Below are 16,499 nucleotides of genomic sequence, written 5' to 3'. Positions count from 1 at the left end.
CGGTTCTTCTCCATGAGACCCACTTTTTGGAACCGTGCAACTAGACGTTTCATAAGAGCCTGCAAAGGCCTATTTGAAATAAAAACTTTTGATTTTGATTGATTTTGATACATAAAGCAAAAAGCGAAAAATTAAGACGACAAACAAAAGTTACAGATACATTGTGCCCTAAAACAGAAATAGCAATGGCAGGCCCATAAAGCGAGCACAGATAAAAGATGGACTTTAAAGACAACTATAAAATATATTTTGCTCATGGACTTTCCATATAGTGACTCAAAAACCCCACCGTAGTGCCCTTCTCAGTTAATTGTCCTTAATTACGTGTTATAAGAAGTTTATATATATATATTTGGACATAGCGGAGCACCCTGTCTAACACCTCTTTGTACTGGAAATTTATTCATATTTCATTTTTTTTTGTTTCATTAAAATTTATTTAATAATAATTATTTTAAAAATGTTTCAAAGAACATTATTGTTATACAGAAAGTACCAAGGGAATGAAGGAGAAGAAGGAACCCTAGAAAGGTGGATAGAAGACAGGCGTTAGCAGGAAGCGAATGGAGAAAGTAAGCTACGGATAGAGAAAGTTGGAAAAAGCTGGAGGAGGCAGACCCGTGAAGCGTTTCAAATCCAATTATCAATCCGAACTAATTTAAACTGTATATTGTAACGGGTCTTTATTATTCATAAAATTATGTTTATACTTTTAATTAATTTATCAAATTATAGTGTAACTGTATGTAAAACAGCTAAGCTTTGTGTTTGTACACAAAATGAGCAAATACTATAACTTTATATTTGTTTTATTTATTGATTTATTAACATTTCGTTGCAGAAATATAATACAATTGATATAATTAAATGAAGAACAACTAGCGGCCTTATCGCTTTCGAGCGATCTCTTCCAGGCAGCCACTGTGAGATAAAGTAGATAAGGTAAGCAAGAAGTGCAATACATAAGGCATATTTAGACAAAACTAAAACGGGAACAAAAAACGAAACTAAAGTAGGACGTATTACAAAAAAAATAGTGAGTAATTTTAAGTTATTTTAATAACAGTAACTTACTTTTCGTCTCCCCAGGATATAACGCCGATTGCCTTGTAGTATGCTCCTTCTCATTGTACATCAGGAAGGCGAGTGTAAAGAACGTCCAACAGCCCAGAAGGAAGCACATTTTGATGTAGTGACCAGCCTGGGCCATCTGAAAATCAAATTGATATTAATATTAGACAAACAGCCCAAGTCGAGTTCTCTTTCACTTTTCTATCATTCCATAGACAAGGCATGGTAAGGAGATGCTAGTGGTTATAGTATTCATGAGTAGTTAAATCAGAGAGTTAATTGAATCTCTAGACAGTTAATTAAAAATCGATATTCGATTAAGTCGCTAAAGTTCCGTCAGACAAGTGAGTGAACGAAACGTTTAACGAGTTTCCTAAACGTTCCTAGGCTAAAAGACTAACCTAACCTAACCATTTACCGAAAGAACAATAACAAATGAAATAATCATGGCGGAGTCTTGTTTTACATTATTAATCAACTCGCTGGCTTTCGGTCAGACAGATAGTTAAACGTCGCTGCTTTACTTAAATCAAAATAGCATTATTGAATATCGACATTTAATTAACTGTCTAGAGATTCAATTAACTTTGATTTAACTAATTTAATGCGACATATATAGTAATGATAGTATATAATAATTCAATTTCCCAATCTATGGATTCTGAGACAGTCAAATCTGTTAGTTAGTTTATATGTGGAAGATACATCAATTCACGTGAAAATTACACTAGTCGTACTCGATTTCGAATCTAAAGAGGTCTTACTATGTATCTTGGCGTGAGTCTGTGGAACCATAAACTAACACAGACACAGCGCACGCTTATAAAAACTCTAAAATACATGCGCATACACACCACTTCACACACTCACACATTTACGCATAATATCTTATAAGGCTTGTGTCTGATTAGTTGTAGCACTTAAACTACTTTTACTTAAAAACTGTTTTTAACATGTCCTATGTACGACAGAGTAATTGTTACATTACATTCCTAGCGTAGGGACTAGCAATAGAAGAATTTTGTCACAACGTATTTGTTATGAATAAAGTTTTTATTATTAGTCAAAGAACCAGACACTGAAATATGTTTGCCCCATGCCCTAAATGAAGATTAGCACAGGCTATAATAAAATATTGATGTTAAGTCATCTATGATTTTTCGTAGATTCCAGATGAAGGCCACTTTCCTGGCATTATTAATATATTTAATTTCCATTTAAATAATTACAAATGTGTCACCAAATTATATACTAAACATTTCCAATACAAACAAACAGAAAACACGTATCTTATGACATTTTAATTGTTTATATAATCAGGTTAAAAAGACCGTGAAAAATCAATTAAACACGAAATTAATATTTCGTAACATAAATAAATCAGTGGCGCTACAACCTTTTTAGGTCTGGGCCACAGATTTCTGTTTTAGTTTCAGGATTTGTTATTCTAATAGGCAAGTGGGTGATCAGCCTCCAGTGCCTGACGCACCGTCGACTTTTTGGGTATTTTCCTCACGATGTTTTTCTTCACTGTTTTTAGCTAATGTTAAATGCGCGCATAGAAAGAAAGGGGATCGAACCGACGACCTCAGGGTTGAAAGTCGCACACTGAAGTCCCTAGGCCAACACTACTCAAACCATTGGTCTAGTAATCGTAGATGTAGATGCTAGTTCGCTACAATTTCTCTTTGTTACTTAGAAGCTAATCATCTGTTACAATTGTCTATCTCGCATCAATAAGTTTAAATTGCATATTCAAGGTCAAAAATGTTACACACCTTACTTTGTTTCTCTGACGATTTGTGGCCGAGACTGCAAGAGATAAAAATTAAAATATCAATTGTTCTGCTATTTATGAACGGTCATTTGCAAAGTATGAAAGAATTCATTTATATTGACAACTGCCAGGAATATTTTATTCTAGTTACACGGTGTTACAGTTGTGAAAATTCAATTTAAGGAACTTTAAAGTTTATGTACCGTACACCTGCGGTACGGTATACGTAAAAAGTACTCAAGTATAGTGTTTGGTAAATATCTTGTAAACAGCTGTCTCGATTTTGATGAAACTGGGACTTTTTTAGACATATCACACACATAAAGGTCAAAATAAGCAACAATTTCTCAAGTGAAGTTAAATTTTTGGAGAACTGTACTTTGGAGAACTATAACTGTATGTACCTCTCATCATTGGGCTTCTCATCAATACCATCGACGACTTGGCCATCCTCCTTGTTGTTGTTGAGATGAGGAGCAGATTTCACGAGGGGCAACCTCTTAGACTCCCGCGCACCATTCTGTTCTAATGGTATGTCGGATTGGGCTAAAAAAAATAACGATTTTTAAATAATTTCACTAAAAGTAATCTGAAAAATTAGAGCAAAAATTGTCTTGTTTTTTGCCGTCAAAAAAAAATGGGAATGATGAGGCACCGTAAAAAACTGAACCTAACACTCGTCTAGGAAAAGACCCTATTTTCCAAGGACATGGGAAACTTGGTACACTTTTATGTAAAGTTCTCGGGACGCAGTGCTTGTTACCAAACAGCGAACAGAATTTTATGAAATGTTTTGTGATTGGTAGGTCTGAGAACAGGTGTTAAACTTTTTGATAAATGGGACCAATCACAAGATTTTTTTTATAATCAACCTTTAACATTTTTTATTAGCGATATTTGCACTTTAATAATCCTTATATGGAAAATAAACATAACAAAAATTGTATTGTGTAGTACAAAGTGTTTGCATGGAGAATAACTGACAAAAGCAGCATTCTTGTTGCGAGCTATCTTTCATCTCGGTTACAATCTCTCTACATCACTAGCTAACGACTCAGGTACCCTCATGATGCCCAGCAGGATCTGCTTTGCTTTAACCAATTATTCATCTTGTTAGTGCACAAACAATAGATGGTTTTCAGATCGACCAGATCAATCACACGAATATGAAGACAAAAACTACAATTCCTAATAGTATAATTTGTTGAACCCATTTTACTATTACACCCCTACTTTGTGTTTAGAGAAATTTGTAAAAAAAATGTGACTAAACTAAAATATCAAGTATTAAAGTTGTACGGTTACTGGAAGCTCTAGCATTTTCTGAAATAATGAAATGTTATTTGCCATATAACGAATGAATGCAATGTAACAGTTGAAGAGAGTCTCTATAATAATAATATACTAACACTAGTCTGTAAGTTTATACTATCATAAATATGGATTATTTTATCTGAACAAATAAATAATAATATACTCTCGGATCGTAACTACGACGATTTAGGAATTCGCCACACTTATAAAACTAAGAAAGCCTGAGAGAGAAAAGGCTTTGGCTCGTTCGTTATAATTATAAGAGCAGACACAATTTATTGGTATAATTAAGCATACGCATAGAAAAGGATTCGGCAGTACTTTGTATGCTTACCCCAAAATATATGACTGATATTAAGAATCACTTAAACTGGGTTTCAATATTGGACACTGTTCACTCTCAGTTTGACCAATCAGAATCCAACGTAATGTGCTATATTTTCGATCATCAAGCTTTTGAATAGACCTTATAGAAATATTCAGAGTTTGTAAGTAATATTCGTTGTAATCAGTGAGATTCCCAACGACTTATATATATTTATTTATTTTAATAATGTACACTAACTAAACATACAGAGAACATATCACCTACAAAAAGACACACGCATACGCATCAAGTGTGCACAACATTCAAAGGGAACATTACAATGATAAAATAATACTAGATTAAGAAATATAAATGCAATTTTAAAAATGTAATATAATAGTTTACATTTGTTATTATTGGTGACGGATCAACAGTGACTGCAGAATGTCATAAAATGGATCTGCTGCGCATGTACTCAAAGCGTCGTTTGCAGATTTATTTAGATGAGCAACCGACGTTGTCTCTCTCTTTCTCTGCCCGAACGTAGAAAAGGACTGATGTGTTTCTCTTCAATAGGAAATTCACTTGACTTAAAACATTAGGTAAATCTACCAAGTTATGTATTCTTTTTTTAAACAAAGATAATGTCAAACATATATATAACATTGTCGTTTTCCTTCTTCAATATTTATAAAACAATATTCGGAGCTCATGCCAAGTGAGTTTGATTGCCAAATATTTGTTATCGTAATTGACGATTAATATTTTAATTTTGATGTAATCTTATCAAATAATGTTCTTGATGTGTCTGAAAAACCCTATAACGAAATATCTATCTTCATTAGAAACTTACAAACTGTATTATCTTCGATAGTACTAAAGATAGATGCATACAATCTATAACACACGAGTTGGGTTAGTTTCGCAAAACCAGATTGAACCGGTTCGAAAATAACATCGAGCTTGGAGCTGTGACAAGTTTTGTATAAACAGATATGCGATTGGCTGTTTTTGCGCCTTTAACTGCGGAAAGACATTCGCATTTGGTTGAACAAGACATTTTAAAGGCAACATCTAATTCATAGTAGATTATTGGTTGGTTTCTATGTACCATCAAGGTGAAACTGCCCTTGACACATTCCCCGGATCAATAAAGGTTGTATGAGGGACTCCGACGAGAATTTTTGTACGTTAGATATTTCTCTACAGGTTCAGGATTTAAGCGACTCAATTTACTATCAAAGAGGAATTCTGAACAACAAAGAACGATTTTTAAATTGGTTCTAGACCAAAATGGCAAGTTTGCCGTTTGTATTCCATTCAATTTTCAGACGTTCTTTTACCTAAAACTCGAATCTAATTACTTCTAAGTTCAGTGGCGAAACACGCATTATAATCATTTAATAACATTGTACAAACAAATTTGTTCCGCCATTTTTGTCAAGTGCTAATTGTCATTTACGTGACATATAACCTTCAAATTAGAAATAATATTTATCTTTACGTACGAAGGGCTTCACCAAATATGGCTTGGTACAAATTGTATGTTGTCCCTGAATGGTCTGAGTAAGACCATAAATTAAAATTACGAGGATTTTTTTGTTTTTACCCTTAATATGTTTTTTGTTTTGCCTTTCTAGGGTTGCCTAAAAGAGATCGCTTGTTCAATAGGACCCGCACGTTGGATCCCAAATAATGTGTTATTTATTTTTCTATTAATGTATAATTAAATAAACAAACCTTCAAGTTTTATTCTTTTTAATTGCCTCGTGTGACTTAAAAGCTTCTCGAATATGTCTTGACATCTGCCTTATTTCCGATGGTATGTTCCATACCGAAACAAAGGACGAAAACTTTTGTTAGATTGTGAGTGGTTTAATACAGACATGAATCAAGTCGCCTCTCCGTGATTGGCCTAGAGATGTTGAAAACGATGAGACATGGCTGTCCTTTTTCTTTTATTTACAACAATATTTATATTAATGTAACGTCAACGTATCTCGCATCAGTCGTCAGCTCATGTCTGAGCGTGGTGGTCTTCAAGAAAACATCTGGAGCGGACCTCTGTCCAGCAGTTTCTGTCCATCGGCTCACGAGCGGACGATGAGTCCTTCACTTGATCTGTCCATCTGGTTGGTGAACATCAAGCTAAGTAGATTTAATTGGGGTCAAAAACGACCGTCTCCTCAGGTTATAAGGGTGATATTCGGATTGGTGCTAAGTGTTACTTACTCAAAAACGTATTGCAATAAACAACCACTTATAGGACGGCAACGCACTCGCGAGCCCACTGTCTTTGGGGTCTCCAAAGGCTATCACTCAACATCAGGTGAGCCTCCTGCCCATTTGCCCACTGTTATATATAAACAGCCACACTTGCGCACTGATTTCCTATCGACTTTATTCATCAAGCGGTATGTAAATTTCTAAAGCAATGAAAAATCGAAATAAACTTGGATTGGATGACGCAGAATCTAAATCTACTTGAATATAATTATATCGGTAAACATACAATGATATTATATGTAAAAATTGTCAAGACATACGGTAAATATTTGCACGCAACTACGCAACTGTACTGATATAGCATGGGGTTTTTATCATGTATATTTAGTCACCTTATTTGGACACAGTAGACAGTCTTCTTTTAGTGACTCTCCATTACTGGAGGTTGGTCAGTCAACTGGAAATCAACATAGAGCCACTCTCTCTTTATAGTTTACGAAACCAGAATAATTAGAAAACTTAAATAATAAGGTCGGTAATGGGAACTCTTCCACTAAGGAATTTAAGAAAAAGCAAACCAGTGTCGCTAGCTTTTTAGTACTGGGCTTCAGATTTCTGTACCTATTGATCACTTGTCAATCTAATAGGTAAGTAGGTGATCAGCTTCCTGTGTCTGACACACGCCGTCGACTTATTGCCGTCTAAGGCGGGTTTCCTCACGATGTTTTAGACGGAAAGAAGTCGGATCGAACCTACTGCGATCGACGCCACTAGGCATACTAAGGAACAACACTACCTCTCAGGAACAACACTACCTCTAAGGAACAACACTACCTCTAAGGAACAACACTACCTCTAAGGAACAACACTACCACTAAGGAACAACACTACCTCTAAGGAACAACACTACCTCTAAGGAACAACACTACCTCTAAGGAACAACACTACCTCTAAGGAACAAACTTAAATGTAAATTAACCTCTCCATTACTGGAGGTTGACCGTCAGTATCTTGAAACCGAGAGTAGACGTACTATGACATAAATATGACGGTATTTTGTTATAATTACTCTATAGTAACTGAAATCAGACTTTTCGATACAACAGGAATAAGACGCCAAAGGGAATTAAACGTTTTGGTTTAGTAAATCTAGTGTAGTGTCTGGTTCATATGTTTCCTTGTTGACGCTCAGACATGAGCTGCCGACCGAAGAGAGAGTAGAAAATTAAGTAAATATAGTAACACTTATTAACATTGCGTGTTGTTCCCACGAGAATATAAGTGCGTGCTTCTATTTCACCATGCCACCTGCTGATGTCATGTGGAACATGGTGTTATGGTTGCAGCTCATTACAAACGTTGTGTAATAAAAAAGAAAACTTGGCGATTAAAAAGATTGGGAACTGGCAGTAAATGTAAAATTAGAAGCATTTAATGTATATTTATTTTTGACTTTAGCCATAATTATTATAAAAGGTACCTTTTATAAAATACTTTAATTTTAATATGTACTTTGTAGTCCAAGGCTACGAGCCGAGGCTGTATATTTTTCTCTTTCTCAGGCTTTCTTAGTTGTATAAGAACGGCAATTTTCTAAATCCAGACGTGGGCACTCTCTTCAACTGTTACATTGCATTCATTCCATATATTAACATTTTATTATTTCGCTTATATTCTAATGATGTACGCGAGTGGTTAAAACCAAAATCCTTTATTATTTAAAGCCGTTAACCCAGGAGCCTTACAGTTACTGAATGTGTATTTCTTTGTGTTTTGAATATTGTAATTTTACTTGACATGGTGATTCAAAAACCAACCCACTTATTAAATCACAAAAACATTTTAAATGGGTCATGATCTTGCGAATTGTCAAAACAAGCCAAAAAACTCAATGTGTTATTCAATGTTATTCGAAGTTTATTGAACTTATGTTAATACTGTGCATAATTTGCGGATAAAATAAATTATGATTATAAATCCGGTAATTTTCGCCGGGAATCAAGATAGGGCCACACTTTCTTTATCGTTTACGATACCAGAACAATTAGAAAATATTATTAAGGTAGGCAACGCTACCTTTTTAGGTCTGGGGCTCAGATTTCTGCATCGGTTTTATGGTTACTTTTAAATCTAACAGGCAAGTAGGTGTTCCTGTGTTTGACTTTTTGGGTCTAAGGCAAGCCGGTTTCCTCACGATGTTTTCCTTCACTGTTCGTGCTAATGTTAAATGGGTACATGGAAATAAAATCCATTGGTGCACAGCCGGGGATCGAACCTACGACCTCAGGGATGAGAGTCGCACGCTGACACCTCTAGGCCAACATTTCTAACGAATAAACATAAACACATACTAATAAAAATGAATGATAAAATGTCTTTAAAACACATATTTTGCGACTTATTTAAATCACCACGTCAAATACGATTTAGTTTCAAACATAAATGCATTATACAAATCACCTTCGAGTCATATAGATGTTATGTAATAAACATCTTATGTATAATTTATGACCATTTATGAATCATTAAACTGTATAATTATCTATAAAAAATTCCACATGTATTACGCATTGTTCAAAACTCAATAAACTTATTTATTTATAGTACGCTTAAACGTTCCCAGATCATTACCGTTACAGTTTCAATGAGGAATTCAATGCTTTTACTATATGACAATATTTTTTAAAACAGGACGTAGGGGTTACGTAAGGGATACTTTGGTCATGAATGGATGAAGAAGTTGAAAAAAAGCAGTTAAAAAGTGGGATCTACCTAAAAGGCAACCGTGGATGGTGAAGTCGAGTTGGGAAGGCCTTGTAGTACACGCCTGAACCAAATCTAGGAGTTGCTAGAGAAGGTACAAGTCAAAAGTACCTATAACCGACGAGCATGCCTGGTGAATGTCATGAAAGTGGATGAAGCAAAAAATGTTAGCACTGTAGCAAGTGGAGAATCCGTGGTCTCTGCCTACCCCTTTAGGAAATGGCGATATAAAATAAAGTAAACATATACTATTTTGAATTATATCTTGATATTTGCATGTTTATCTACATTCACCTTCATATTTATTGAAACAAATAAAGGATCTCTCTTATCTGGGGCCACAAAAAGCAATGACCCTTGGTATGGACCTCAACCTTCTGTAGTTTTCCTTCATCTTTTAAAGTGATCAGCCATCTGTGTTTTAATTCAACAAATGAGCAAGTTTTATTTGTCTCACATTGATAAAAATCCTTAATGAACATCTCTTTATCCTTGGCGCGTCCCTAGTGCAGATGCTGTTTCAGCGCAGTGAAATCAGTCGCCCACACGGTCCTGGAATGCGTGGATGTGGCTTCCAATTAAAAAGAAATCCTCCGTAAAGCCTGCGAAATGCCCGGGAAACTTCTGAGTTTCTGGAAGGAGCGTGGCTGGCTTAACAAGCATAGTTAACGCATAACGTACCAAATAGGCATTTAAGTGCGAAAACTGAATCCAACCTTATGTAGGTTGGATTCAGTTTTCGTACATTAATAAATGCATAGACGATAGTCACGACTTCAGGGTTGAGAGTCCCATGAACTGTTCCATTGGTCCTCTGCTACATTATAAATGATACGTTCCCCAAACTGGCTGATCACCGTGGGGACCAGCGATCACCACCCTCCGACAGAAAAACGAGCACAAAAATTAATCTCAAATAATCTACAATATCTGTATCTACAAGGTGAAATCCTTATCGTCAAATGAAAGATACCTAGACTTTTGGCCATCCTTGGACTTTCCGAGGTAAGAAAAATAGGCTGTAATATTAAAGAATACGACCACTGAGCTCTATGCTACATACGGCACAGAAAAGTTCTTCATGGGCTTCTTAATAAATTAAAAACCACAACTTTTTTGGTATATCAGTAGCCCTTTTGCATGTAACTCTGCTATGATAACGATAAATAAATTATGTGATTAGATATCCCGTTAACACTCAAATACATTTGGAGACGTAACAAAAACAGATAAAAAGCAAGGACAAGGCTAAAACAGTCATTTAAAAAAAACACATGAAAATATAAATGTTATTAAAGCGTGTCAGTGCTATTTAAGGAAAACCTTAGTTTATTATAATTGTCATTCATCGATTTAGCCTAAGATAAGCCTAGCCTTTAGACTAAAAAGTAATTTAAAACTAACCTAATTTATTAAAAAGAATATTTAACATTAACTATCCAATAACACTACTTTAAGTTTCTATAAACGGGAAGACACTATGTTCTTGTGTACTAATTTTCCACTTACCACTGTTTAGCACTAATTCACTAATTGGAATGGTTTTGTCCTTATCAACCTTCGCACTACGCACGTCAAGAAGTTAAATAGCCTCAACATTCAAGTGTTGGTGGAGTCTTTGTTTGTGGGCTCCAGCAATATTTTTTATTATTGTTGTGACGTGCACAGTTTTTAAATCGGTTGAAAACATACACAAGTGGCTCATAAGATAATCTAAGTATTTAAATAATCAACAACGTTATTTGGTAATAAGAAATATTATATTTTTAATGTATTATCTGGAATTAAAAATGTATTCGATATAAAAAATATATCTTCGTAGTTTTGTGTCAAGGTACTCATACGCACTTAAGATGGGCAGTTAAGTAATAATAATAAGTAAAAGCTGGCGAACTGTAGAATTGACTACCGGTGGGGCTCTACCCAGATATGACCTGCAATTGTATAAAATAAAAATCATACTCATCCCTCAAAGGCCGGCAAAGCACCCACTAAAATAATTGTCGATGACTGCACGTTTGCCTCCTATCCAGTAAAAAAGTTTCACCGGAAGATGCCGAATAATAAAATGAGTCATAAGACTGTTCCAAACGATAGTGTAGCCATGGCAACAAAGTACAAACATTAATTAGCTGCAACAGTGCAATTGCGATATTTTGTTGTAATTTGCATTTTTTACGACGTTGCTCATTTGCTATGGTACTTAGCAACATTGTATACGTAAAGATAAATGTATAGCAAATAGAGCGACTTTCCGAGCCCCACATGAAGTTCTGTTCTCAACTCTGGGCGGGGGCACTAGTACCTGTTCCTTCCACTTAAACGTATCTAACGAAGAGTCATCGACGACCAATCAGAGCAGCTTGATTCTTTGGCGCTGCGTAGAGGTGTGGGTTCACTCTGCATCTTCTAGGAGTGTCTCATCAGGGAGTGTCCAGAGGAGCTGTTCGGATTAATACCGGCATCTGAGATCGAGAATACAAATTCCACCCGTCTGGCGTTCTCCAACTGAGCGTTTTTCAAGCAGTTTTCGCACTATTTAGAACCAGCTGCCCACTGAAGTATTTTCGAATCAATTTGACTTAGGGTGAAAGAATACGAGCCCTCTAGCTTTCAGAGTGTCTATGGGCGGCGGTATGTCTGTTTGACCCCTGTTCGATAAAAACAAATAAATAATCTTACATATTAAACTATATGGGGACTGGTTATCAGAAGCCTTAGGGTGAAACAGAGTTGAGAGTTAACGGGGGTTATTCTCGATAATGGTGGCAGAACTGCTTCTAGTAGCGCAAGATTCAAACGGTACAACCAACCTCAGTTAATGAGGAAAATGGTGAATAGCTGAAATGGTCAGCAAGAGTTTAGATTCAAAAGTTACCCATCGTGTCTGAAACTAGAAGTACAGAAGAAGACATTACTCCACGCAAGCCAACGCCTGAGCAACCTTCGCACAATTTTGGCCTGTATGGCAGCCACTGATGGTGACACGATGAATTAAGGTTAAAATTATTCGTATTCAACGTCAAACCTGTGCTGCTCTATGGACCTGAAACGTCTAAGGTCTAGTCTACTCGCTCGAGATGATCTCGAACTGCTAAAAAACTCGATTTAGCCAGCAAATGAAGCAACGCAAGTGGAAATGGCGATCCGAAGGGATTCCAATTATATCCCCAAGCAGGCGCAAGGGAGGTGGAAGCGTGGCTGTCCCAAGCAAACCTGCCGTCGTACAGTTGCAGAACAGGCAAAGAGAGCCGGAAAGACTTGGTCCGAGGTAAAATACGAGGCTCAAGGCTGAACGCGATGGAGACTTCCAGGGGATTATAGAACATTAGGTCATATTCAAATCAGTTTGTGATTCTTCTGTCTGTCAGTAAATCTATGCAAAGTCGCAATGAGTCGCTATTTACATTATATTTCCATACACCTGGCTATTTATGACTTTAGACGCTCGGTGTAATTCTATCCGTTCAATGACCTAAGAAATTGCAATATAATACAGGTTTAAACAGTACACAATAGTTTTGGTCGTATACAACTTTATTCTAGTCAGGGTAAAATACCTCACTTTAAAACGCAAATAACTTTTATAGTATTTGCAGTTACCATCTGCGTCTACCCGAATAAATAAGTACGGAATCGCGACCTCGGCTGTGTTCAATATCAGTGAACAAGATCTAGAAATATATACTCGTCTGCCAAATGTGTAGTCTTTAAGCCGTATATGATAGAAGATGCTTCCTGCTAGACACTTCTATTAGCTAGCTAGACACACTAGAATATTTTAAATTTTCCTTCAATAAGCCAATGGTGATTAAGAAACTAAGAATTATTTCTATATACTTTAAACATATTGATTTAAAATCAGAACAGATTTAGTGTGAATGTGGTAAAAAATTTGATACACGGAAATTGTAGCGATCTCGTGACTTAAAAAATACTTAGATTGATCGTAGGAATTAAATAATATTTGTCTGATTAATATTGAAAAAGATTTTCAATTCTTTTTTATTATTGAAGTTACTATCTATAGAGAAGAGGCAGACCAATCCCGTTCGTTAGAACATATTTGATTTACACACTCATACCTGGACAATTGGCAGCTTTTTTTTAAATTTCGGCCTTGCCCTTTTATGCTTTAAGGCAGTGTTTCCTAAAGTGGGTATAAAGTACTTTTCGTTCAATCGAAAATTTATTATTTAACAAAATAATAATTTATAATTTCAGTTTTTCATTATATGTTTTCAAATCTACTTACTATGTTGCATTAACAGTATCTAAGTAATCGTAAAACCTGTCATTAAACTTTCGTAAGTGAACATTTCAATTTAAGATATTAACATTTTTAATTATATACATAATTTTATATAAGAATTTAAGAAAGGCTAAGGTGGGGGGGGGTGTCAAAGAAGGTTGGGAGACACTGTTCTGTCACCAGCGTAGCACAGGAACTATTAAAAGTACTAAACAATGATATAGTTTGTTCATTGTTATAATGATTTATAATCATTAAAGTGAAATCGTATAACAAATATAGTAATGTTTACAAAGACTACGTCAATCACCATTTTCTAACGCCAATTCTGAGCCAGACTAAACATACTAAAAACATTTAGTCGCGTCAGTTGTTGTAAGGGCAAACTAGTGGATTGATATTTGACTCCCGGATACACGAAAACCATTATTAATTGTCTTAGGGATGAGAAACAAGACGGGGCCTTAAAGTTAGCCTACTATATACTTTAAGTCTTGCGGAGGGTGATCAACTGCTCACGAAATAGATTTCTAGATATGGTAGGTGATATCAGAACGAGTCTGTTGCACAGATCCCTAGTAACAAAGACGTTGCGCTTACTGAATGCTGTCCTTGACACTAACGATATCTTTATTTATTTATTTACACTTTGTTACAATAATTTACAAAATCATACATATAAAAACGGCATATAGGCAACGGGCCTAATAACTTATATATGTTCGCAGAGTGTTATAATGTATATATTATGTATTTAATATTAAATATATTATTATATTTTTGTCGTCATTATTGTTTTGGCTTAGACTGTAAGAATGTTGTATGCATTTTTTTAAAATTAATAAATAACCTATTAAGAGGTTTTTCCTTCGTATCCGTGCCCTTCCCCGTTCTTCGAATAATTTAATTGAAATTGAATTTTTATAGTATGGGCCAAACGAGCCTTTGGGACGCCCAAAAAGGGCAGCCATCGCAGCACATGGACGACAATGCGTTGTCGGCCTTTGAGGAAGGAGTACACTCTTACTTTGAACATTTGATGGTCGTATCTCACAGGAAAGACCCGCACCGGAAAGCGATTCCACAGTTTGCTAGCTCGCAAAAGAAAGTGTTTTGTGAAGTGGACTGTGAATTACTTCCAGGCATTAACAGCTCGTACAGTGTTGAAACGAGGCATCAGCGCAAACCATTCTTCAGAACATTCACCATAGTACACTTTGTAGAAAACGACAACGCAAATTTTATTTATTTTTTACAGTTTAGAGGGAAACAGCATGACTACGTAAAAAGTATGTATTTAGCCAACTTCCCTAAATAGGAGATTTCTTTTATATTTAGGAGTTATAATTTGAGAAAGTTTACTAAGAGTCGTTTTAAAAGTCTACTTACCGAATTCTTTCTCGTATCTCTTCTGAAAGGGCTCCAGGTCCGGATCATACTTTATCTTCCTCGGCAACTTCAACCAGACCTGAAGAGCCTCTGCTGTCAGCTCACCCGTGGAGACCAGGGAATACTGACTCCTACTGAGCTCCGGTTCCGCATTTCTGGAGACACTCCGCCAATCTTTAACTTTTTTCAACAGTTTTTCCATTGGAACATAAAAGAGTCGACTAACACAGCACTTCAGAGGTTTTAGTTCTAACAATTTTCACTTAAAAACCCGTTCGCTATTAAGATTCTACCTAAAAGATATATTGTTCATTATTTGCAAAAGCGAAGCGTCTTCCGCAATTTCATTGGAATAATTGCAAGAAGAGTTCTATGTTGAATAAAATGTGATAATTTATGCTCTAAAATACACTAAAAATTTACTGAAATTTGAAAGATGTATTTTGACGTTACTGATTATAATGCCACGTGTCCATGTGACTCGGTGAAGTTTTATGGCTAGTAGACCATGATTGTTTTCTACAGCACATATTTCTTACCACGGATCGTAGAAAACATACCAAGAGTTTCCTTTGTATGTATCCCCGGCTTTCAAATATTCCACAATTTGTTATAACGTATATTATATAAAAAAGTTGTAAAGTAATTTTGGCCTAGTGGCTTCGGCGTGCGACTGTCATCCCTGAGGTCGTAACCTTCGCTCGAACGCTTAAGGAAAATATTGTAAGAAAACAGACTTGTCTTAGGCCGAAAGTAGACGGCATCTGTCAAGCACAGAAGGCTGGCACTTGCCTATTAGATTGATAAATGATCATCAAACAAAGATCTGAAGGCAAGACCTAAAAAGCTTGTAGAGCCACTGATTTGTTCAATTTATAGTCAGTAGTATGATAACGAAAAATATAAAGTAAGGATAAACTTTTCAGCACTTACGTTTAGAAGTCACAATTATATGTTGTGACGAATATATAAGTAACATATGTGGAATGCTCAAATTGCATAAACATTTTTAATAGTCTCTCAATGTTGCTTACGGTTAATTCATAGTAAAACTGAATTGCCTACAATGGTGTCATTGTTTGCATTGCACAACTCCAGGGGCGAATTGCAAGGTAAAAGATGGTTCGTCAATAACTACAACTTGGTCAGCGTGAGACCACTGAGCTAAATTACTCAAACGTTACGTTAATAGCGCATTTATACGTTAAAAAGGTTTTATTGAAATGCGTGAAACTAAAGACAATATGTTCTTCAATTAGACATAGACATAACATTTATTACTATGAAACAAAGTAACAATAAAAAAAAGAAAATTAACAATAAAAAATATCCGATCTACGTAGGCCAAACGGTATTGAGACTGTCTAACTCAATACTTTGTGCCATGCTACCTTAAGCCT

The 16,499-nt window shown here is 35.6% G+C and overlaps 1 protein-coding gene across 9 annotated transcripts in view; it reads right to left on the bottom strand.

The window, feature by feature from the left end:
- Positions 1-16,499, bottom strand: part of LOC123717053 (P protein-like) — a 56,546-nt gene that overhangs the window by 22,439 nt on the left and 17,608 nt on the right. For 3 of the 9 annotated variants that reach the window (XM_045672820.1, XM_045672817.1, XM_045672816.1), the window contains 4 exons: positions 15,100-15,392; positions 3,253-3,394; positions 2,850-2,883; positions 1,075-1,210 (listed from right to left, as the gene is read on the bottom strand). In XM_045672820.1, the coding sequence (XP_045528776.1) occupies positions 1,075-1,210; positions 2,850-2,883; positions 3,253-3,394; positions 15,100-15,301 (514 nt within the window). In that variant the 5' untranslated portion in view covers positions 15,302-15,392. Of the gene's footprint in view, positions 1-1,074; positions 1,211-2,849; positions 2,884-3,252; positions 3,395-15,099; positions 15,501-15,659; positions 16,067-16,499 lie in introns of those variants that run through there. The other 6 variants (XM_045672814.1, XM_045672815.1, XM_045672821.1 and 3 more) reach the window with 5 other exon arrangements.

Source organism: Pieris brassicae, chromosome 12, assembly GCF_905147105.1.
Source record: "Pieris brassicae chromosome 12, ilPieBrab1.1, whole genome shotgun sequence".
Lineage (NCBI taxonomy): Eukaryota > Metazoa > Arthropoda > Insecta > Lepidoptera > Pieridae > Pieris > Pieris brassicae.
Note: the sequence above shows the minus strand (reverse complement) of the source record. Positions and strands in the feature narration are given on the sequence as shown.